The sequence below is a fragment of the Passer domesticus genome, chromosome 22 (assembly GCF_036417665.1).
Source record: "Passer domesticus isolate bPasDom1 chromosome 22, bPasDom1.hap1, whole genome shotgun sequence".
NCBI classification, from domain to species: Eukaryota; Metazoa; Chordata; class Aves; order Passeriformes; family Passeridae; genus Passer; species Passer domesticus.
In genome coordinates, this window is record NC_087495.1 from 557,237 (window position 1) to 580,209 (window position 22,973).

General features: G+C 52.4%; 1 protein-coding gene across 2 annotated transcripts in view; it reads left to right on the forward strand.

Annotated features, from left to right (window-relative positions):
• The window catches only part of EPHA8 (EPH receptor A8), a 52,782-nt gene that overhangs the window by 21,647 nt on the left and 8,162 nt on the right, over positions 1–22,973 (forward strand). Inside the window, exons 3-11 of one of the 2 annotated variants that reach the window (XM_064396951.1) lie at positions 1,111–1,774; positions 14,205–14,360; positions 15,763–16,098; positions 18,875–18,999; positions 19,125–19,287; positions 20,035–20,131; positions 20,786–20,853; positions 21,329–21,454; positions 22,008–22,175. In XM_064396951.1, the coding sequence (XP_064253021.1) occupies positions 1,111–1,774; positions 14,205–14,360; positions 15,763–16,098; positions 18,875–18,999; positions 19,125–19,287; positions 20,035–20,131; positions 20,786–20,853; positions 21,329–21,454; positions 22,008–22,048 (1,776 nt within the window). In that variant the 3' untranslated portion in view covers positions 22,049–22,175. Of the gene's footprint in view, positions 1–1,110; positions 1,775–14,204; positions 14,361–15,762; positions 16,099–18,874; positions 19,000–19,124; positions 19,288–20,034; positions 20,132–20,785; positions 20,854–21,328; positions 21,455–22,007; positions 22,176–22,199; positions 22,386–22,973 lie in introns of those variants that run through there. The other variant, XM_064396950.1, reaches the window with a different exon arrangement.

The following is a 22,973-nucleotide window of genomic DNA, read 5'->3' on the forward strand; positions in this document are numbered from 1 at the left end:
CTCTGCTCCTCTTTCTCCTCCCCTTCTCTTCTAAGAATTATGGGGTCCCAGACCCATCAGTGGAGGTGTGATTGGAGTACCTGGTTTGAGCAGAAATGTGAGCTAAAGAGGTGGTGAGAAGCCCCCAGTGCAGTGAAAGTCTGTGTCCTGGTGAGGCATTTGGTGAGAGTAGAGAGGGAGACACAAGGCAAGACTGAGCCCCCAGAAGTGTCATGTAGCTCCCAACAGCTAAGTTCTACTTGTTCCTCAACTATGGAACTCATATCCAAAATATCACTACTTCTCACTTCCTATCACTTAAACCCACTTAGCATCCCTCCCTTGTGTGAGGCCCATGTCCCTGTCCCTCTAAACTCATCCAGACCACCCTCCACTGCAATCCTGCTTGCTGCAACCTGCTTTTGCCAGTATCTCCTCCCCAGGTTTGCCCAGCAGCCACAGGTATATGGAATTTTCACCCCGAGCTGTCAAGCCATGAATGTCCCGGTTCCCAGAGCCAGCCCTGATCCAGGCTCTCATCTGGGTTGGGCACTGTGGGCTCACACTGAGGAGCCACACTGGCACCACCTTGAAAGGAAGAGACCTCTGAGCCCCCATGAGTCCACATTTCTTGCTGACAGTCCTGTGCTCAGTACATGCTTCCCCTTCACCCTCTGGTACCCACCCTGAAACTCCTTCTCCAGATGGAAAGCACCAGTTTAGTTTGTTCGTGGACAGTGCATGAGCTAGCAGAGGTCCAGGAGAGCACAATGCAGATGGTTCATGCTGCTGCTGGAAATGACAGGCTGAGCACCAAGAAAAGGGACTCGCAGACATGACCAGGAGGGTTTGGAGCCCTGCAAAACACACATTGCCATCAGCTTCTGCCAGGACCTCAGTTAGTGTTCTGTTCTTCAAGCAGGGCTGCACCTCCCACAGTGCTACAACTGGGTCACTGCCCAAATTAGTGCAGCTAACGGGTGCTCCTCATTTCCCTTTGCCCTGTGGCAGCAGTGACCTCCCATCCAGACACAGGAGCAGAGGGGTGGGAGATGGCACACACTCCTGCATGCTCCCTGCTCCCCCAGGGGTTGGGAACATCTGGAATGACCTGTTTTCTCTGTCCTACAGTGGGATTCAATCAATGAAATGGACGAGTTTTTCAGCCCCATCCACACCTACCAGGTCTGTAACGTCATGACCCCCAATCAGAACAACTGGCTCCGGACCAACTGGGTGCAGCGGGACGGAGCACGGCGCGTCTATGCAGAGATCAAATTCACGCTGAGGGACTGTAACAGCATGCCAGGTGTGCTGGGCACCTGCAAGGAGACCTTCAACCTCTACTACATGGAGTCTGACCGGGACCTGGGCACCAGCACCCGCGAGAGCCAGTTCCTGAAGATCGACACAATCGCGGCGGATGAGAGCTTCACCAACGTGGACCTGGGCGTGCGGCGCCTGAAGCTGAACACAGAGGTGCGGGGCGTGGGGCCGCTGAGCAAGAGGGGCTTCTACCTGGCCTTCCAGGACATAGGTGCCTGCATTGCCATTGTCTCAGTGCGAGTGTACTACAAGAAGTGCCCGGCTACGGTGAGGAACTTGGCGTCCTTCTCCGAGGCTGTGACCGGGGCGGACTCGTCCTCCTTGGTGGAAGTGCGGGGAGAGTGCGTGGGCCATTCCGAAGAGAGGGACACCCCCAAAATGTACTGCAGTGCCGAGGGAGAGTGGTTGGTGCCCATCGGGAAGTGTGTGTGCAGTGCTGGCTATGAAGAGCAGCGGGATTCCTGCATGGGTGAGTCCCTACTTCTTGCCTGCAGTGCCTGCAAGGGAAGGGGTGGCTGCAAGGGGCTCTTGCCTCTTTGGGGAAGGGCTGAAGACAGAAGCCTGCCCACAGAAACTGGGACAGCCAGTCTTTGTGGAGGCCAAAGGCTGTCCATGCCTTTGCTGTCTGGCTTCATGCTTCCAAAATACGTGGCTGGTATGACTGACAAACTCCCTGGGAGTTCCTGTGGCTCTGACAGGTCCTGGTGCACAGGGCAGGGCTTTGGGATAGGGACTGGCTGGCATCAGGACAGGGGCTGCTCTGGTTCCATCTTTCTGTACCATGGATCACCGGCCCAGAGATCCCAGCTCAGCTGGATCAGCCCCCAACCCCCAGCAGCTCTGACTGGTGCTGAGATCTCTGGTGTGCTCCAGCAGGGCACTACTTGGCCTCTCCAAAACACCCACTGCTGGAATGGGTTTAAGAGGGAGAAAAGCAAAAAGGAAAACACTGAGCTTTCATGGAACAAGGTCATTGCCTCCATCACTCACCTCCCGGGGCTGCTGCAGAGCCCCTCAGCCAGGGGTGTGGGGAGGGTTCCCAGGGGCCCTCAGTGCCATTGGGCAGCTTCGAGCTGCCAACTGAACAAACTGTGATAAGGAAGTGGGGTGACCAGCAGCAGGCACAGGGACGTGTGTATACAGAGCACGGGCTCCCCGGGAGAGCCCTCCACACAGATTTGTTTGCTCTCTGTTTCTTCATGGGATGTGTTGAGGGGGAACAGCACAAATATGAGTGCGGGGCCTTTGTTTGAGTTTCATGGTAACGTCAAATGGAGCATTTGTCTTAGGGAGGCTTGACTCAAGGTTAGGACGTCCAACATCAGACTGGAATGGATCCAGGGGCTGCTGGGACCCACACTGGCTCCTGCAGGTCTCCAGTTACAGACTGGGAAGGATGGGCAGAATAAATGCTTTTATCTGAAACTCCTCCTGTCTGTGACAGTCAATTTGAAAGTTGTCCTGGGATAGATCTAATAACTCAGAAAAGGTCTTCCATCATGTTGAAGAGTGGGTGCAAGATGTATGTGGGGCCAGGCATGTGCTGCTGCAGAAGGGGGCACTGGCATGGGCCTCCTGGCTGGCTGTGCCAGCCCCAACACTACAAGGAGTTGGAAGTTGGCTCAGACAGACAAAACAGCCCTTCCTACTGCTCCCTTCCAGCAGCCCTGTACCGCACACTCTGCCCAGGACATCCCCACCCCAAAGGTAGGAGGCTGAGCAAGGCTGTGGCATTGGTGCTGGGCTCTGCCTGACTCCTTTTCCTGTGATTCCTTGGATAGGTTTGCTCTGCCCTGGCAGTGAAGCTGTGGCAGAGCCCCTTCTCTGCCCTCCTGCCCTTTTCTGGTGGGATTGCTCCTCCCACAGGCATGGCACTGGAGGAAGCGTGGTCCAGCACGTGTCCCCAGCTGGCCCCGCAGACAGACTCAGACCCAGCAATGCTCTCTGGTAAAACTCTCCAAGCCTTGTGGCATCAGAAACAGGACAGAAATGTCACTGGGCTTTCTCTGACCTCAGTGTTGTCTCACCCTCCTGCCTTCCCTGTTCCATTTTTCTGGCTCCAGCACAGTTTGATGAACTGACATCGAGTGAACAGGGGCAGCACCTCCTTTCCTGCATCCCCTTTGGTGGGGCAGCAGGACATATAATTACACATGAAGGCAAACAGATGCAAATCTCTGATCTTGTGTCTGACTGGCGCAGAGTTCATTTTTCAGGCTGAAAAGTGCCTTTCGGGGATGATTTATAAGCCCAGTGGATCTGTTGGAGTTGGAAATTAGCCGTTTTAATTGTCAGGCAGACAAAAGCAGGATTCTAGTGGCTGTCGCCCCAGCAATTTTTCATTCTCGGTCACAGGGATGAGATGGTATAAATCACTCCTTGTGGCCCTAATAATCTTTCTATAAATATCAGGGAAATTCATTTTTTGCTTGGGGAGAGGAGGTGTAGAGGGGGAGAAATTAGAGAAGATACTTTGCCTCTATGGCAGTGTTTAAAATATGATTCCAAATTAATTTCCTTCTGCCTTTCATAGCCGGACGCCTTATTTGTCAAATCTAAAGATATTTGAACAGTGGAGGTTTCTTCCCCTCCTCTTTAACATTCATCTTCCTAAGGGCCTGCCAGAGTGATGGAAGACAGCTCAGGAACCAGACCATAGCCAGGGCTGTTCCCAGCCCTTCAGAGGAGAAGTAAGACAGTGTCACAGACCTGGGAAGGAAGGGGTGAGGTGGGACATGGTGAAAGATGTGTAGGAACATCGAGAACTTCTTTGCCTCTCATCCCCATCACAGAGTTGTAGAATCCCAGACTGGTTTGGGTTGAAAGAGATCTTAAAGCCTATCCTCTTCCACCGTCTGCCATGGGCAGGAACATCTTCCACTTGACCAGGTTGCTCCAAGCCCTGTCCAGCCTGGCCTTGCAGGGCTTTGCTGTCATCCGTCACATTGGATCCTTTGCTGTCCTTTTTTGGGGCAGGGGGATGGTGGCTGGGGTCTCTTACTCCTGCACTCATCTCAGCAGGATCCACATTTCACCTTGCCTTGATGTCCTACTGTTTGCCATAAGGACATGAGGGGCAGTTTCCATGGAATTGAGGGGGCCAGATCTCAGCCCAGGGGAACTGGGATCAGGATCATCTGAGGATGCCAGCTGGCTTGGCATTGAATATGTCACAGCCCCCACACACCAGACATTTGTCCCCATATCTGTGCCTAATGCCTCTGCCAGATTCCTCTCCAGAGAACCCCCTTCTCCAGCTGGGACTAGGCACATGTGCTACAGTACTTTACTGGACAGAAATGGGATTTGAGCCGGAATTCCTACATCTGTTGATGACATCCTGGGGTCTGCCAGCTCCTAACGTTCCCAGCATTTAGTCCCACAACATCTTGTGCCACAGCCACCCCAAGGATAAAACTCCTCCTGGCACAGCACAACCCACTTCTTTTTCCCTCTGTTTTCGAGGTTCTGAAGGACTTTTCTTCCCTCACCCCCTAACCCACAGCCTTGGACTGCTCTTTCCTCCTTGAAATGTAACAGTCTACACACGACACATTAACATCTCTTACACACAGCAAATAGCAACTGCTCTGCCTAAACAGCAGAATAAGCAAGAGCAGGAGGGAAAGGGATCTGTCCCAGCAATTTATCAGATAAGGAGACAATCAGCATAATTCGCCTTATTGATATGCAGCTGCTGTGCAGGACAAATAGATACCCATTTCAATAAGGTCAGTGCAATTAGAGGGATGGGAAAGGGGAGCCTGGTTGTGCTCCTGTGGGCAGGGAAGGGCATGTAATCCACCTCCACAAAGGCTGAGAGCTGGGGCATTAGTACCCTGTCCTGTGTGTGGAGGGATGGAGAGGTGGACATGGAGGGTCAGGCAGGTGGGGGCAGTGGCTCTTCAACCACATCCCTCCTACCAGCCATGGTCAGCCCCTCTTTGGGGAAGTCTGTCAGGCTCCTGAGCCACCAAGACCTTGGGTTTTGGTGGCGGTCCTTGGTGGATAGACCTTGGTCCTTGGACCATGTAAATCCATGCTCCTTGCATCAGGGTCCCCCTTTTAAGTCAAGTCTGAATTATTTCTTGGGCTGCATCTCTCACCAGCTATCAGTGAGCAAAACTTCAAGTTGGGCTAAAATCTGTTCAGCTGCTCACAGGTTGTACACACAGAGGGAGTTTGTTTGCAGCATCAGAAGCAGTGCCATGGCTATAGATCATGGTGCTGCTGTCTGGGAGTTGACACAAACCCATCCAGCATCCAGCCATGGGGGACCCCCAGGAGCACAGAATCTCCCAGGAAGGGTTTTTCTCAATAATCCAGTGGAAAACAGGGCAGGCCCTCTTTCCTGTTGTCACAGTGGGTGGATGAGCCTTTGGCAGAAATGCCATTTCCAAAGAGCTTCTTTGTTGAATATCCATGGCTTTCAGGAATTGTTCAAACATTTCTGTCTGAAGTTTGGAAACAGGCATCTTATCCTCTGGGTGTTCTGGTTGCTCTGGCTGCTTTCCCTCTGTTCTTGGGACCTTCAGTTTAGCTATTCCCTTTAGATGGAAAATGGTGGTGAGGGAGCAGGAACTGAGCAATTCCTAATTCCTGCTCCAGCAGCCCATTTGTACATGAGGATGGGTGTTTGTAGCCTGAGTGACAACAGCGACCAAACACAGGTCTGCTCTGTGTGGCTCAATGAGGATCTGGCCCTGGGTTAGATTTTACCCAGCTCTGCTTCAGCAAGAAAATGGGCTTTTTCCTCTGGACAAGAGAAGAGAGGGACATTGCCACTGGTGGGACCCTCTCCCTTCCAGCCCCCCAAAATGAAGGAGAGGTGGGAATAGAGAAAGACTGCTGAGCTCTCTCGTGCCTCCTGTGGTACACAGCTGGTGGAAATGGATCTGGAAAGTCTGGTTAGCAATCTGGAAGCCAGTTAATTTTTTCCAGTTGGTGGAATTCATGCTGATGAACCAATCAGCAGATTTAATGTACCTTAAAACTTCCTTGTGGGCAACTTTAATCGAGCAATTAAAGCACCACGGCATTGCTAATTAAGAGAAGAAAATACCCAGTTTGGTAATTATGTGCTTGTGAATACAGTTCTGTATCCATGGACATTTATGAAGGAAGTCCCACAGCTGGTGGGACAAGGAGGGAGCAGAGCTGTGTGAAAGGAGGGGAAACCCTATCCAGCTGCACCCCATGTACTGTGCTGGGGGCAAAGCCTGGCACAGGGGCAGGGAGAGCCCTGGAAACACCTGAGGAGAAGCATGCCTGGTGAAGACACTGGATGGGGATTGCAGCAGCCTGGTCTGCTGGAAGGCGTTCCTGCCATAGGTGGAATGAGATGGGCTTAAGGTCCCTTCCAATCCAAACCATTTGGTGGTTCCATGATTCTGTGAGAACACCCTATCATTGCAGCTCCAAGCAAACATCTTGGAAGATATTTCAGTTTTGTTGGTGTGAATTTCAAGAGGAATTTCTGTGCAAGTCCCAGAACACACATGGCAGGCCCAAGCCACAGCCTTACCTGCCTGGATACCAGAGCTAGTGGCACCAATGCCCCAGGTGTCCCACACAGAGGGGTTCTGCCATGAGTGTACCAGGACAGAGCTTCCAAGGCCAAGACCAGAAACAGTTCCAAAGTGGTGCTGTGAGAGTTATGCAAAAGTCCTTTCTGTGATGTCAGACACCGGAATAAAAAAAATTTAGTGACTCACAAGATTTTCATTGTGGTTTGCAAGGCCATCGGCTGCTCTGTGAAACACAGGGAATACTGGCTGGTGAGACCATGGTTATCATGTAATGATCATGTATCATGTTGCTGGTGGGATCCTGGTTATCCCAAAGCTCTGCATCCCACCCCCCCCAAAAAAAAAAACAAAAAAACCAGTTTGTCTTCCAAGACACATAAGCTGTGACTATGTAGAAACACAGAATCACAGAAAGGTTTGGGCTGAAAGGGCCCTTAACGTTCATCTCCTTCCAACACCTTGCCATGGGCAGAGACACCTTCCAGTACCCCAAGCAGCTCCAAGCCCTGTCCAACCTGGCCTGGAATACTTCCAGGGGTGGGACAGCCACAGTTGCTCTGGGCACCCTGTGCCAGGGCCTCCCCACCCTCATAGGGAAGAATTTCTCCCAATATGCCATCCAAACCTGCTCTCTTTCTTTTTTCATTAAGAAAGACTTCTTCCCCTAGAGGCTTATGGGATCCTTGGATTCACACTTGTCTCATATCAAGACCTCCAGCTCACTGTCACAGACCTGACTTCTAGGCTTGGACCCCGGGGGTGCTGGGCTCCATGTGTGTAGCTAATTCAGCCCAGTGAGATCATTGGAGAAGGCAGGACAGGGTGATCCCAGGATCTCCAGCATCACTCCCACCTCTAAAATGCAGTGACTAATTGCATTTGCTTGGAAAACAAAACAAAGCAGAACCCCAGCACCTAAACCCATTTACTTATTTCTCTAAGGAACAAACAAAAAGGATGGAGGTGCTGCAGAGCACCACTGTATCTCACCAATGCAACAATACAGAGTTTGCCCTTGGCTGAATATTTTGTGTGCCACTTTTCCTCTGAGTTTTCTGTGTTTCGGTGCTGACAGAAATGAAGGGTGAGAATGATAGTGAGATGGAGTTCAGGGTAGTGATGTGGATTAATCAAATTTTATTTGTGCTTAGCAGGTCTCTGTGGCCCTCTGAGAAGTAGTGAAGAGCAGTTGGGCTGTGATGGATGAGGACATTCACCAGTTTGGGAATGTGGTTTTTTTTCCGGGGGATTTTTGTTTTGAGCTCTTCCATAAAACTGGCTGCCTTTGGGTGGTGAACACACGCTGTTCCTCTGGATTTCCAGTGTGCAGCTGTTGTTGGGGAGTTTGGACACAGAGCACAAGAAAGACCTGGAATTTTGCACCAGTCCTTACATCGGGATAGTGTAACACAGTGGGGTGCAGAGATCTCAAATTCCCCACCAGCACATTGAGAGGCTTGGTGAGATTGCCTTGCATGGAGAAGATTCTCCTCATCCCACAGAGCAGTAGGACCCTGCCAGAAACTTGTTCTGCCCTTGGCAGGAGCTCCAGATGCCAGCACTCATGCCACTGTTTGTGTGAGGGCTTCTTCCCCTTCTGAAAGCAGGCTGCTGCTGCTGCCACTCTCCAAGAAGGAGCAAGCTCCAAAGGCTGGTGGAGCTCAGCTGTGCGGGGGCGAGGGCTGTGCTGGCCCTGGCATGTCTGGGCACCCTCATTTCACAGCTCAGCCCCTCCACACATCCACAGCCATATGGATGTGCTGAGAGGGCTCACATGCCCCTCCAAACTGCACTCCAGCTCCTGCCAGGGATGGGATGAAGCTCTTGCTGTTCTGTGTGTCCTTTCCTCCTTCATGCCTCGCAACAGGGACACAGAGTTACCTCCAGCACTGTCACCTGCAGGCGTAACACCCCTTCCTCTAGACTGTGTTTTCCGGCTTTGGTTTTGGTTTGGTGAAATCTGTGGGGTTTTTTCAGAAGCTTTGGATACTTCTGTCTAAAACTCTTTGACAAGACTGAGTTTGGGAAACAGCTTTTTTCTAATTCTGGCACGAGGCTGCCTGTTTCCATCCTACTCCAGCAAGCTGTAGCCTTTCCCTGGATAAGCTTCATAAAAAGCTTTACTCTGAGCATGTCAGGCTGTCTCACCTACACAAGTCTGCACAGCCTCACCTCCACTCCCACAGAAGGATGTCTGCACCAAGCAGTGGAGCAGCACTCAGAGCAAACTGGGACTTGGGTGTTTCCTGCTTTTATTTTTCTTTTTTTTTAAGATGTGAGAAAGAGGAGAGTCAGGCATATGTCCAACAGTACTAAAATCAGGCTGAATGGGAATGTGAGCACCCTGGTATAGTGGAAGATGTCCCTGCCCATGGCAGGACAGGGGAGCTGGATGATCTTTGAGGTCCCTTCCAAACCAAACTGTTCTGGGATTATGGAATTCTATGCTAGAGATGTGAGTCTAAGTGATTCTGTGACTCTAAGACCTGCTGATTTTTCTATGGCAATATCATGCAGATTTCCAGTTTGGGATGCATCCAGTCTCTACAACTGTAGTTCCAGTTTTCCCAGCACTACAAGTGGAATTCCTCCACTTGGAAGGGCAGGACCCTCCTAAATAAAACTTGTTCTGGTGGCAGGGAAACCTGGGTGTTATCAAGAAGGATGCAGGGTGTCCTTTGCCATCTGTGCCATTTGCTGAGAGCCCCAAACACAGGGTCCTGCTGGCTTTGCAAAGCCTTAATGGGTAAAAAACTCCTCCTGTTTCCTCCTCTGAAAGACTCGGGTACAATGGGGTATGCAGTGGGTTAATTGTGGGAAGACGGGCCAGGAAGTGGGGAAGTGATGTGAGGTGAGTCTGGGGCCATAGGAGACAAGTTGAAAGGTGTGTAGTGGTGTGATGGGTTGTATTGGGGGTGGGAAGATCTGTGCAAAGGGGCTGCAAGGTGGGAGTGGGGCTGTGGACAGGCTCAGGGGCCAGAGGTGACCATGGCTGAGGCAGTGTGGAGACAAGCAGCACAAACAGGGGATGTGAGCACCAGGCATGACCTCTGGACCAGGTGATTACTGAGAGCACCAGTCCAACCAGGCCCCCAGACTCCCTCCAGGCCACTGAACAGCCCAGAGCCTGGGCTGACCTGGGATTGCAGGGAGAGGGGAGCACAGCCCTGCTGAAACAGTCGATTTTGGGCAATGAGGCAAATGTGTCATTTTAAGACATGACTGAGAATAACTGGCTTCTGTTTCAGTGTCTGTGTCATATGGGAGCTGAGATTTGAGGCATCATGCTGAAACTAGATTGAAAGGAGGCTGGGATTTTCTGTGCTGGCTTGTGCAGCCTGGGGGGCTCTGGGACTGGTGCCTGTCTCTGGCTGTCACAGTGGCTGTGACACCTTTATTTCCGTCTCTATCTCTTCCCAGCAAGGCCAAAGGGAGATACATGGCTGCTTTTCTGCTGCTTGCAGATGCCCAGATCTCTTGAAGGGTCAGGAAGGGTGGCACCAGTGTCACAGAGCTGCCCCATGTCCCCCTCAGCCATGCCCTCACCCTGCCCACACCTCCTGAGCAGAAGACAGAGCCAAGAGAGACTGACATGGGAGCAGTGCTTGCACTTGCAGCCCCACTGGAGCAGCCCTTGGTGGTCCCCCCAGGGCCACCTGCAGAGCACTGCTTCCAGGCAGCCACTTGAGAGGGAGAAAAGCAGCTCGCTCCCTGCTAGTGTATCCTTGACAGGTCCATCCATCATCTCTTGAGCTCTGCCAGCTTATTAGCAGATGTTGTCCTGTCCCCAGAGGATGGAGAGAGAGTGAAACAAACGGACCTTACTCCAGATGGCTGGCAGGGCCCTCCACGTTCACTGTTCCTGAGACAAACCTGATACTGTGGGGTCCTTTGGGCAGGTGACACGGGAGAGTGGGGTTGGTGGGCTGGGAAAACAGGCAAGGTGTGCAGTGCAGGGTGGGGGGGATCAGTGCAAACCCCATGGGATAGACCCAGACAGGTCTGGAGTGATCACTGGGGACTCACCTGTGCAATACAGGGCCAGAGATACGCTCTGCCAAGCACAGGTTCACACTGGGTTTCGTAGGCTTTCCTGGTGACACTAGGATCACCCAAGTGTCTGGGCTGCAGGAAGAAGGTAGGTGTGCAGTTCTTGAGCTGAGTGGCAGATGAAGGGCTGCCCCTGTCCCATGTGCACTGCAGAACCACACTGTGCATGTGGGATCACACTGCAGGGACAGGCAGCTGGGGTGGCTCTGGGGACATCGCAGCACTTCTGGTGGCTCACAAAGAGGCAGGACTTGAGATCAGATTCAGAGCAATGGTGTCAATTACATAAAATAATGGGAATAAAAGAAACCCTCACCTTCCCCAGGGCTGCAGGGAGGGCACTTCTGGCAGGTGGCTATATTTGACTGCCGTGAAGACAGCAGAGCAACCACTCTGCACCTCTCTGCTGGGTGGCTGCAGACTTGGGAGGCTTCTGTGTGTACCACAACCATGGCTGTGGAGCCCAGTGTGTTTTAGACCTGGTGCATTTGATTGAATTTTTCCTACTAGTCACTTCTCTGCTGTTTGCTCTTCCCAGAGCTAACCTGGGAGGTCCTGGTCTTCCACATGTCACTGGCATGGCATGAGAGAGCTCAGTCCAGAGCAGGACCTGCCTGGCATCCTGTGTGCAGGTTCGAGTTGATGCCCTCTCCCATGCCTGTGAAGGCTTTGCACGTGTCCTGCTTTCTCAGAAGTGGGCACTGAGACACTCAGAGGTGCACGACCTCCCGAGCAGTGCCTGTCCCAGCACCAGGTGCTCCCCAGCCCTCCCTGCGTGCTCATGCTGTCCATGTGCTGGGAGCTGGCTCCCGATGGCTCTGCCCTGGTGCACAAATTCACCTGTAATTTGTCATTTAGTATAATTTTCCCCTTGAGTGCATCTAAAATAATTGTGACTCATTGCTACAGGTAATTAATGGGTTTTTTACAGCATTAAATGCTAAGTGATTACAATTGCTCTGTGCAAATCTGCTGTTCTTCGTGTTCCCATCCTTCCTGCTGCCTGTCTTTCGTACCTGAGGTAGCACTGATTTCTCTGCCCTTAATTAAATAGTGGTGGAGGGAAGCACTCCAGTGCCTCTGGAGTCACAAGTCGCTGGTTGCTGCATGGGTAGAGATGATGGTTTGCAGGTCCAAGGGACATTCACACAAGTTAAAGGCAGCAGTTCCTGTCCTGCACCTGCGCAGCACCAACTGAGGCTGTCCCATTGCTCAGCTCCCATCCACGCTCATGAAGTGTCTTCATCTTTTCCCACACAGAAAAACTGGGAAATTTTCTTTCTTCTGATTTATTTTGGAGTTTGGCTGGTTTTTTTCCACCAGCTGGCTGCCTTCCAGATTTGTCCCCACATAAGAACAGGGTGTATCTGTGCTCATCTCAGTCTTACACCCAGACTGGAGGGTGGTGCATCAGGGGGCATTTGGCAAGGGCAGAGTCCCTGAATCTTTTGGTATCATCAGAACCAGTCAGCACCAGAGCCTGCCAAATGTCTCAGGCTGTCCTTGGGAGGTTTTCTGTCTAGCTGGAAATGGACAGCAAACCTCACCTGAAATCTGCATCCCCTGTGTTCTCTCCTCTCCTGATGCCCTTGAGGAGGTAAAAGGTGCCAGAAGAGCTGGAGAAAAAAATCAGCCCCAAGCTGCTGCAATTTCACATCTGCCTTCCCTTGCATCCCCAAATTTGGGCATTTCTGCTCCTTGCCCTGATGCCCTTTGGGGAGTGGAGAAGCAGAAATTTAGGAACAAAGTCTGGAACTGCTGGCCTTTGCTGTACCAAGATGTGACACCAGCCTGTGACACCACCTCTGGCATGTGCAGCACGTGTCTGTCCTGCCAGTGGTATGACTCCCCTGCTGTTAATAGAGCATTTGGTGTAAAAGTGCCAAAGAAACTGGTGACAGAGCCTGGAGAGGGACCAGCAAGTGCTCCCCACACCAGGGATGCATGACTGGAGCACTGCCTTCAGCTGCTATTGCCAGAGTAGCTCAGTTATAAAAAGACCCTTGTGTCACTGTGCAGTGTGAATCTGCTGGTAGCATCAGTCCAGGGAGATCTGTGGCAAGGAAAGGAGTGTTATTAATAAGAAAACAAACCAGCACCTTGAAACAAAACAAACAGCATGGAGGGACACAGCCCACTGAGGATGCTGGATAACAAAAAACCCCTTTTACATGCCTGAAAGCAAAGATTGAGGCTGTATGCAAATCTGGCCACTGCAGGTAAAGATGAGAAAATGAAGGTATTACTACCTCAGTGGGAAAAAACAGAGATGAGTCAGAGTCAGGAATAATCCTTGAATCCCTAGAATTGGTCGTCAAAGTACCTCATGAGTACAGGGACCCAGACAGAGCCTGCTTTCCCTTATTTGGAATTTAAGTCTGCAGGAGAGGGCAGATCCTTCCACCCCCAGACTGATACCTGACATGCCACATGTCACTCTTGAACAAATCGATCTTTTAATGAGAGGCAAGCTGTTTGTTTGTGTGACAAGTGATCTACCTGAGGAGCTGCTGGGAGCAGGAGGTAGGAGCAATGGGCATGGGATGAGCTCCTGCATCAGGAGGAGGCAGAGGAACTGCAGCCAGCTTGTATTGTCAGGAAAAAACTTTTTTCCAAGGCTGTCTCATTTGGCCTGAATGTCCCTCTGCCTCCAGAGAGAGGGCAGCAGGCGTGCAGTGCCTTTTTGCTGTACTATGCAACAAGAGAGGCTCTTTCCCTACCATGTTGTCCAAGAGAACTTGTTGCTCTGTGTGGCAGCACCCCAGGGTCTTGCAGAGGGACATGTACCATATCCCAGATGTGGAGATTTAATTTCTGACTTTTCTCACATAGATGTTTTTGGGAACTTGGGCATAGCCAATGTTTGTGGCAACCACCATGGAGTGAGGACTGTGATGTAAATTTGCCCCATAAATGGCATTTTGGAGTAGTTGCCAATAGATTTCCAGTGCTGCATGGTTTGATCCTTGCAGTGCTCTCTGTCCTGAAGCCAGACAGTAGCTGGACAGCAGGCACAGGGGCAAGAATACCTGGAGCTTTGCAGGCAGCTCCTGAACAGCAGAGGCACCCAAGTTTGCTTGTGAAGCAGCAGGGAACAGGTGTCAGGATGGCAGTAAGTGCAGCTAGGGGAACAGAAGTTTCCACAGAGCCCAGTTTCCAGATGAGCAGCTGGAGGGGATTCACCCAGGTGCAGGGGAGAGAGGCTGGTTTCCTGTGCACTACATGAGAACAGAGCTGAGCTTTGTGCTGGTGGGATCTGCTGAGCTGTGGGATGATCCTCATCCAGGCACATCCCTCTGACCTGTGCCCTTCTCCCTGCAGCCTGCCAGCTGGGGTTTTACAAATCAGCCCCTGGGGACCAGCTGTGTGCCAAATGTCCCCTGCACAGCCACTCGGAGAGCCGGGCAGCTCGTGTGTGCCACTGTGACAGCAGCTTCTACCGCGCTGTGCAGGACCCCCCGTCGGCTGCCTGCACACGTGAGTGTACCCCCTGAGTACCCCCTGAGTATCCCCTGAGTACCCCCTGAGTATCCCGAGTATCCCCTGAGTACCCCCTGAGTACCCCCTGAGTATCCCCTGAGTACCCCCTGAGTATCCCCTGAGTACCCCCTGAGTGTCCCCTGAGTGTCCCCAGCTGCCCTGTGCCCAGCTATGCTGCACTGGGGCACGTGTTGCATCCTCGGACCCAGCTGCTGCTCCTGGCTGAGCCCAGCCCCTCCCCTGGCCCTGGACCTGCTGCCCAAGATGCTCCATCAGCCCTACAACCCGGAGTGTCTGTCTGGCATGTGAGCTGAGAGCTGAGAGTGCTTAGCTGCACTCCCTCACTGCCTCTGTGTCACCCCCATCCTGCTGCTCTCCAAACACCCTGAGCAGGGTCAAAGAGTTACAGAATCATTAAGGTTGGAAAAGCCTCTGTGTTTGTCAAGTCCATCCATCAGCCCAGCACCACCACCATGCTCACCTCTAAACTGTGCCCCCAAGTGCCACATCCACACATTTTTGGAATGCTTCCAGGGATGGTAACTCCACTTTTTCCCTGGACAGTCTGTTCCAATGCCTGACTGTCCTTTCTTTGAGGCAATTTTCTCTAATACCCAATCTAACCCTCTTGTGGCACAGCTTGAGGCTGTTTTCTCTTGTCCTGTCACTTGTTACCTGGCAGAAATGATTGACCACCACCCCAGCTTTCCTTTTCCAGAAGTGCACTGGGTGGTCAGACACCCCTGGGCAGCCATGGGGTCAGTCCAAGTGTCCCTGTGCTCTCCTCCTCTGTGGGCGGACAGTGACACCAGGGTTTGTCATATGGGCTCAGCTCAACTTTGCAATAGGCTGCTTTGAGGGGCCCAGTGCTATTAAAAGGGGACAAGGACATCCCAGGGGGAGTCTTCCTTTCTGCAGCTGGTCCAGGAGGACAGACAGGTGTGGCATTGCTAGCTGAGGCCAGGGGAAGGAGGCATAAGCAGCACCTGACTTGTGTTTCCCTAAGGAATACCCACCCAAGTTTATTAACCTGCCAAGGAAATGTGAGTTCATCTTTCCTTTTAGGTGAGCATATCTACCTCATCAACTGTGGCTCTCCCCGCAAATCTTCATGCTTCACCATTGCTTCTTGCTTCCCTCAGAACTAACACCAGCTCTTGCTGTCTGGCATTTGGCATCCTGATATCCTGACCGTTTTGCCTCCAAGGCATTTCACCCTGTGCCCTGCCTGTGTCTTTGCTGTCTCATGTCCGGCTCATTCCCTGCTCTTGGCAGTTCTGTGTCCCTTGCAGCAGCGTTTGTGAACTCAGGTCCTGCTGCCCAAGGCACATCTCCATTGGTCCCACGCTCCAATACTCCAGCAGCCCTCGCCATGCCTGAATCCCTGCTTCTCTTCCAGGGCCCCCCTCTGCTCCCGTGAACCTGATCTCCAGTGTGAACGGCACCTCTGTGACCCTGGAGTGGGGCCCGCCGCTGGACAAGGGCGGCCGCGCGGACGTCGTGTACAACGTGCAGTGCCGGCGCTGCGCGGGGGACGCGGGGCCCTGCGAGGCCTGCGGCAGCGGCATCCGCTTCGTGCCCCAGCAGATGAGCCTGGTGCAGGGAGCGCTGACCGTCACCAACCTGCTGGCACACACCAACTACTCCTTCTGGGTGGAGGCCGTCAACGGCGTCTCCGACCTCAGCCTGGAGTCCAGGAGAGCCGCGGTCGCCAACATCACGACAAACCAGGCAGGTAGGAGGAGCACACCCACCCTCCAGACTTGGCCTGTGGGGGTGATGCTGATGTTGCTCCGGCATTGCTCCAGGCAGTGTCTGCAGGAGCCAGAACCTGCTCCAGCAGTGAAGGGCTGATTTGGTGATGGGCTTGGGACAGCCAAGAAATGGGACCCATGTCCTCTGTGCTGCTGGTGGTGGGTTCAGGGAACTGGGATGGGCTGGGGATAAGTTGCTGCCCAAGGTAACTCTTACCCTTCTCTGCTGCTGCTTTATGGTGTCCTTTTCCCTTCTCCATTCCCTTCATTTCAGCTTGCAGACACTGTTGGAGACTCCTTTTCTGCAAGAGACAGGGGACACAGAGAACATTTGTTTATTGACAGGAACACTACAGTATGAATGTTTCAGGCTGATCCTCCAGCCTGTTGTCCCTTCCCAAAGGGCCAGGCAGCAGTTCATACTCTGGTCTTATCTCACACCCATGCCAGGCCCCAGCAAGTGACAGCAATGTTTGTTGGGAAAAGTCTCTCTCATGCATGTCACACCTTTGCAAATTCCTCACTGCAAAATGATCTTTCCTCAGGAAATTCCTCTGAGCCTAGGTAGGACAGGACTTTGTTCCATGGCATTTTTCCATGTAGCACACTGTAAGCAGAGAGATCAGGGCAGGGACTGATCCTCCTTGTCAGTCCTCCCAGTTTGAAATGAGCCTACAAGAACTTCCCGTGATGCTGAGCCCCTTCTGTTCCCATGGCAGTGGTACCAGTGGGAGAAACTTGGGAGCCTTGCTGGATAGCTCATGGCTGACAAGAGAACGGGTCCCTTTGTCACTAATGCCAGCCTGTAGTACTTCTGCAGCATGTGGAAATGGCTCTGTCCTGCTGCCTTGATCCCCCACAATCCCTCCAAGTGCTGATGAGCTGCCTCAGCCTGATGTCTCAGATGGATATGCTCTCAGGAAGTGCTGAGTATTCCTATTTTGACCACTCAGCTGCAAAATGGATTCTGAGCAGGTGCTGTGAAAGCAGCGGGGTTGGGAATTTAGTAGTTCAGCTTGTGTGCTCCAGCAGCTGCACGTGACAGGGGGCTGAGGGACCCCAACACTGCATGAGGGGACCTCCTGGGTGCTGGTCACCCTTGTCCCCCCAGCCCCATTGGCTGAGGCAGATGCAGCACAGATTCCCTGGGCTGTTTGGTGTAAAGGCATTGCCCATGCTCATGCTGATTCCCACCATCCTACCTTGTCCCATCTCCCCATGTGGTACAGGGTGCTCTGTACCATAAGCATTTTCTGCTTCTCAGAGGAGCCAGCCCCAAAGAGCTAAAATTGCTGCTGCAGTCTGTGTGGCCTCTTTTGGTCTCTGTGCTGCTCTGATGACATCTCTGCACTGCAGCCGTGGCCACTGCAGCTCTGTCTTCTCAGAGCTGCCACATCCTATTTTTCACCTGGCAATGAAGCTCCCAAGTGGGGCCCAAAACCTTCCCATGAGTCAGACCCTATGGCTTCACCTGGCCATCACAGCACCCACTACACTCTGGAGAACTTCCAGTGGATATTTTCCCTGTAGGAAAAGAGGCTGGTGAGTTGGTTCCTTCAGCTGTGACAGCTATAGTTCAGGCATGGCTACAGGTACAAGACAAGAACAGATCCACAGGCTCCCAGCTCAGGACTGGGGAGGCAACAAATATCCCAGGGCAGCAGAGCACTTTTAGACTGCTGCTCAGACCCTGACCACGCTTATCATGTCCCCTTTCCCTATTCCCCTGCCCTTCTCCCTTTACTGCAGGTAGAACAGTAGGGGACAGGGTGCTGTTAGAGATCTCCCATCATGAGCTGTTAGTCCATTGGTGGTGGAGCAAGAGGCAGTGGTGCTGTGACCTTCCAGAAGTGTCTCCAGTAATGAAGCTGCTTGGTGGCACAGGCACACACACACAATCACTCCAGCACACACTTCAGGTAGCTCTTGTAGAATCACCAACAACAAAGAAGTGGGAAGGGTCTTTGTAGGGAGTTCCGAGGAGGAGGTTTACTCCAGCCACACAGGAAGAAGTCCAGAGACAAAGACAAAACAACAGTGCAGAGTCCAGGTTTAAATATAGGGGACAAGGGGGGCAGAGCAGAGCATCAGGGACTATGGACTGAGGGCTCAGGGTGGTACCGAGGCAGGACAAGGGGTGGCAGCCAGCAGGGTAAAGGGGGTGGAACACTGCAGCAATATGGGGCCAATGGGTAAACGGGGAAGGGAGAACATTCTAGGGCATATACATATAAGGAAAAAGGGATGGAGAGGCCAACAGGCCAACCAGGGAGGTAGAACTGAGGTACATCTGCATGCACAACAAAGCATCCTGGGAGAGACTTTGCTCAGTTGCCTCGAACAGAGGAGACTTTTCCAACTTAGGGGCTGTCCGTCCAAGGAACCATAATGGACCCTTTTTGTAGGTCCACCAGCCTCCACACTCTCCATGACCTGCAACCACACTGGTCTTTCTCCTTTCTGGCTCCAGATCACAGCAAATCACCCACTTCCCCTCCTGCCTGTGCTGGGACAGTGCCCTCCTCTCTCATCTTCTCAGAGCTGCTTTACTCCATGGGAAAGAGACTGATGCAGCCAAAACAAAGAAAAGCCTGTTTGCAATCCCCATCACAGCACTCATCTCTACATGGCTTTAATTAAACCAGAAACCTGGTTTAAGCCAGGGATCCTGCCTGGGGCTTTGGTTCCACCCTCCTCTGTTGCTGTCTCCTGCTGCCCCACCTCAGCAGGCACCTAACCCCTGTGTCTGGTCCCCAGCCCCATCACAGGTGGTGGTAGTGCATCAGGAGAGCACAGGCCAGAACAGCGTCACCTTGCTGTGGCAAGAGCCAGACCAGCCCAACGGCATCATCCTGGAGTATGAGATCAAGTACTATGAGAAGGTAACACTGAGCTTGTTTCTCAGAGAGCCCCCTGCCATCAGCCAGCCTTGCAGAAGGGGCTTCTTTGGAAGACTTTGTGGTTGCTGTGCTAATGCTGAGAAGGTTTTGTTGTTGATTTTCCCCAGGACAAGGAAATGCAGAGCTACTCAACTCTGAAATCCAAGAGCACCACTGCCACCATCTCTGGGCTCAAGCCTGCAACCCGCTACATTTTCCAGGTGCGGGCTCGCACCTCTGCCGGCTGCGGGAGGTTCAGTCAGACTGTGGAGGTGGAAACGGGGAAGCCTGGTGAGTGTGTGCTGGTGTGGGGTGTGGGAAGTGTGGGGCAGGGAGCATGGGGCCTGGTGATGTCCTTCTCCATGGCCACTGTTCCTCTGCCACACAGGGAGGGGGCCTGAAGGCACATCCCCCCAGTGTTTCAGTCTGCAGGGATTGCTTGAGGTTGCATTCCTGACATGTTTTGAACAAGAGGATACAGACTCAAGTTGAAACAGGGTTCAGGTTGGATAATAGGAAATATTTCTTCACTGAAAGTAGATATTCGAACAGGCTGCCCACAACAGTGGTAGAGTCACCGTGCCTGGAAGTGCTCAATGAATCTGTTGATATGGCACCTGGGGACGTGTTTAAGTGATAGCCTTGGCAATGCTGGGTTAATGGTTGTGATGCTACTGAGCAGTGATCTTAGAGGTCCTTTCCAACCTTAATGATTCTGTGATTCTATGCTTATACATTAGAAAGAATAGGGAGGAAGGATGTAGCAATTAGGGCAGGGAAGACCTGGAGAGGTCCCGAGGCTCCAGTCTCCTCTCTGTACTGGTCTGCTGTGTCCCCATGGCTTTCTCAGATCTCTCCTTGGTTTCCCCATGTGTAAATGGTCCCTCTACACTGGGAGAGGCTCAAAACTGGGAATAGGTGGGACAGTGCTTCATCTTTGAAGATCACTACCGCATTGTCAGCCCAAGGCTTTGTCTTTGAAGACCATGGGGTAGGTATGTTCCTGAGCTCACCCCCTTTCTACCCTGCTTTTTCCAGTGTCTCTCCGGTACGACACAATGACAATTGTCTGGATCTGCCTGACACTCATCACTGGCCTTGTCACCTTGCTGGTGGTTCTGATCTGCAAGAAGAGGTAAGAGTTTTGTGGAGGCTAGTGGGGTTTTCTGTAAGTCTCCAACAGGGACAGGAGAGATGGGAGAATTTGGGCACAACTTTTCTCTTTTCAGTTTGTCCAGAGCATCTATAGGTCCAGGGTTAATAAGCAGCCAAGAGACTTCATTTAAGGATCACCACATTCCCTAAGTCAGAGCCAGTCACCAGATCTTCCCATTATGCCAGCAGGCTGAATAGTAATAAATCAGTGTGTATATTATAACATATGGTATATGGAATATCAGTAGCACGAACAATAGCAATACCAGTAACAGAACTACTACCAGTACAAGAGCTGACTGGATGGACTGGTGGGTAGGTCATGGGTGGAGAGATCTTTTCTACAGCAGACAGATCCAAGGGAGATTGTGTGCTCTGTATGAGCATGGCTGAACCAGGCACATGGAGCACACATGCTTTTAGCACTGCCAAGCCTTGGAGAGCACCTGGAGAGTACTTTGATCCAGACCAAAGTGTCAGTCCAGTGAGATGCAGGAATGCAGCTGGTGGATGGCCAAGTGTTTTCTCTGGCTGCCCACAGCCCCAGCATGCACTGCCTTCTACCCTGTTTTTGGAATGCTTGTGGGAGTGAGGGATGGGGGCTTCTATTCTGACCCTGGTCCTCCTGTGGCAGGCACTGTGGGTACAGCAAGGCTTTCCAGGACTCTGATGAGGAGAAGATGCATTATCAGAATGGGCAAGGTAGGACACTCTCTGGAAAGAACACCAGCTCCATGGATGGGCAGAGCTGGACTGTTACCCCCTGGCAGTGCTGTGGTTTCCAAGGGGAAGGGTTTTATATGTTGCCTCCTTCTGGGAATGTGTCTTAGGAGATTTGAGTGGGTGATCTGATCCCAGGGGCATCCTGGTAGTGGGGTTGAAATGTTGAACACTGTGCACTGAGAGTGCAGCAGCATCATCCCAGGGAGCAGCAGGCCAGGGACAGGGGTGGGGGGTGATGGAGTGGAACAATCATGTGGAGAACACCTGGGCAGCCAGGTCCTGAACTGCTCCAAAGACACTGCTGCACCAAAGTATGACTTAGGGTTCCTTGCATCTCTGTGGCTTCTCAGCCTGTCCTGCCCCTGCCTATCCTCTGCCCTGTGGCTGGGTGTCCCTCCTCCCAGCAGGGCTGCCTGAGAGTGCTGATCTCCTCTTTCCACTTTCAAACCGGCAGTGAAGTTCCCCGAGTCCAAGTTCTATGTGGACCCCCACACATACGAGGACCCCTGCCAAGCTGTGCATGAGTTCACCCGTGAAATAGAGGCCTCCCGGATCAAGATTGAGAAGGTCATTGGGTCTGGTGAGTCCTGGGGCCCTGCTGCCCCTCTGCATGGTGTCTGCTCAGGGCATTCCATGACCTGAGGTTGTGCCGTGCCCCTGGCCTGCTGGGATCAGAGCTGTGCTCAGCAGGGCATCATCTGCTCCATAGCCTTGTGAGATCAAAACCTTGGGTGGAAGGGCTTTGGAGGAGTGAAATAAACCCTTTGGAGCAGCCTGGTGCAGGGGGTTGCTCGTCAGCAGGTGTGGGACTGGCAGCTCAACCTGACACAGCAGATGGCTCAGCCTGTCCCCAGGGGTGTTCCAACATGCACCCATGAAAAAACTTGGAGTGACAAGATGCAAGTGAAATTGCAAGCAAAATGGCACCTTTTCAGAACAAAAGGGAATTTTGCATAGGAACAGGGGCTTTTGGGGAAGCACAGTGCAGAGCTGGAGTCAGAACTTCACCAGCAGCACCCTGAGCGCCTAACCCAGAGGAATGATGCCACTGTAATCACTGCCCTTGGCCCATTACCTTCAGTGACAGGCACCAGAGAGAGGTGTTTCAGATGTTCCTACCCTTCCTGAACTAGAAGCAAGAGCTGATCAATCCTTTCAGAGGATTGAATCCTAGAGGGGTTCGAGGGGATTGCAATCCAGACTGAAACCCAGAGGGGCTGAGGCATGCTGTGAGTATGCTGACAGACTGGATGATTCATGGTGTTGGTGGGTGAGCACAAGAAGCTGAGGAGCTCTCCATGCCCCCACTTTCCCTTGCCTTGCAGGGGAGTCTGGAGAGGTGTGCTACGGCCGCCTGAAGCTGCCAGGGAAGAGGGAGATTCCCGTGGCCATCAAAGCACTGAAGGCAGGCTACACAGAGAAGCAGAGGCGGGACTTCCTGAGTGAGGCCAGCATCATGGCACAGTTCGACCACCCCAACGTCATCCACCTGGAGGGGGTGGTCACCAGGAGTATGTGGCTGGCAGGGGAGGGAGTGTGTGGCAGAGCAGAGCTGGGATGCATTTCCCTGGGGGCAGCCTGGGAGATGGGGGTCAGGGCTCACTTTGGGTGCACTCCATCCTTCACTGCCCCAGTGGCTTTTCAGTTTTCTGCATTTACCTGGGACAGCCACCCCCTTGCCTTCTTTTCCAGAACAAACTTCCCAATGGCAGTTCCATGCTCTGCAGTGTGCTCTAGATCATTGTTGGTTTGGGAGATGTCCTACTCAAAGGCATTTATTTTAAAGGCTGCCTGTACTGAATCATAATTTGAAGTCTTCCTCCAAAAACACACATTCTGATGCAAAGCCTTACACTAATGGCATGCAAATTTCAGCAGGGTAATGAAACTGACCTAGCCATATCAATAGCACCTGGAGGGAGGGATACCTGTCTGGGTTGTTGCTGCATCCACATCATTGGGACAGTCCTGCTCATTGCAGGGGTGATACCAGTGTGAGGGGCTGCAGAAGACCCACAGACCTGAATTCACGTCTCTCTCAGTGAAAACCTGGCACTGGGCTTCCTGGAGGAAGGTGACTTCTCTGCTAACTTGACCTC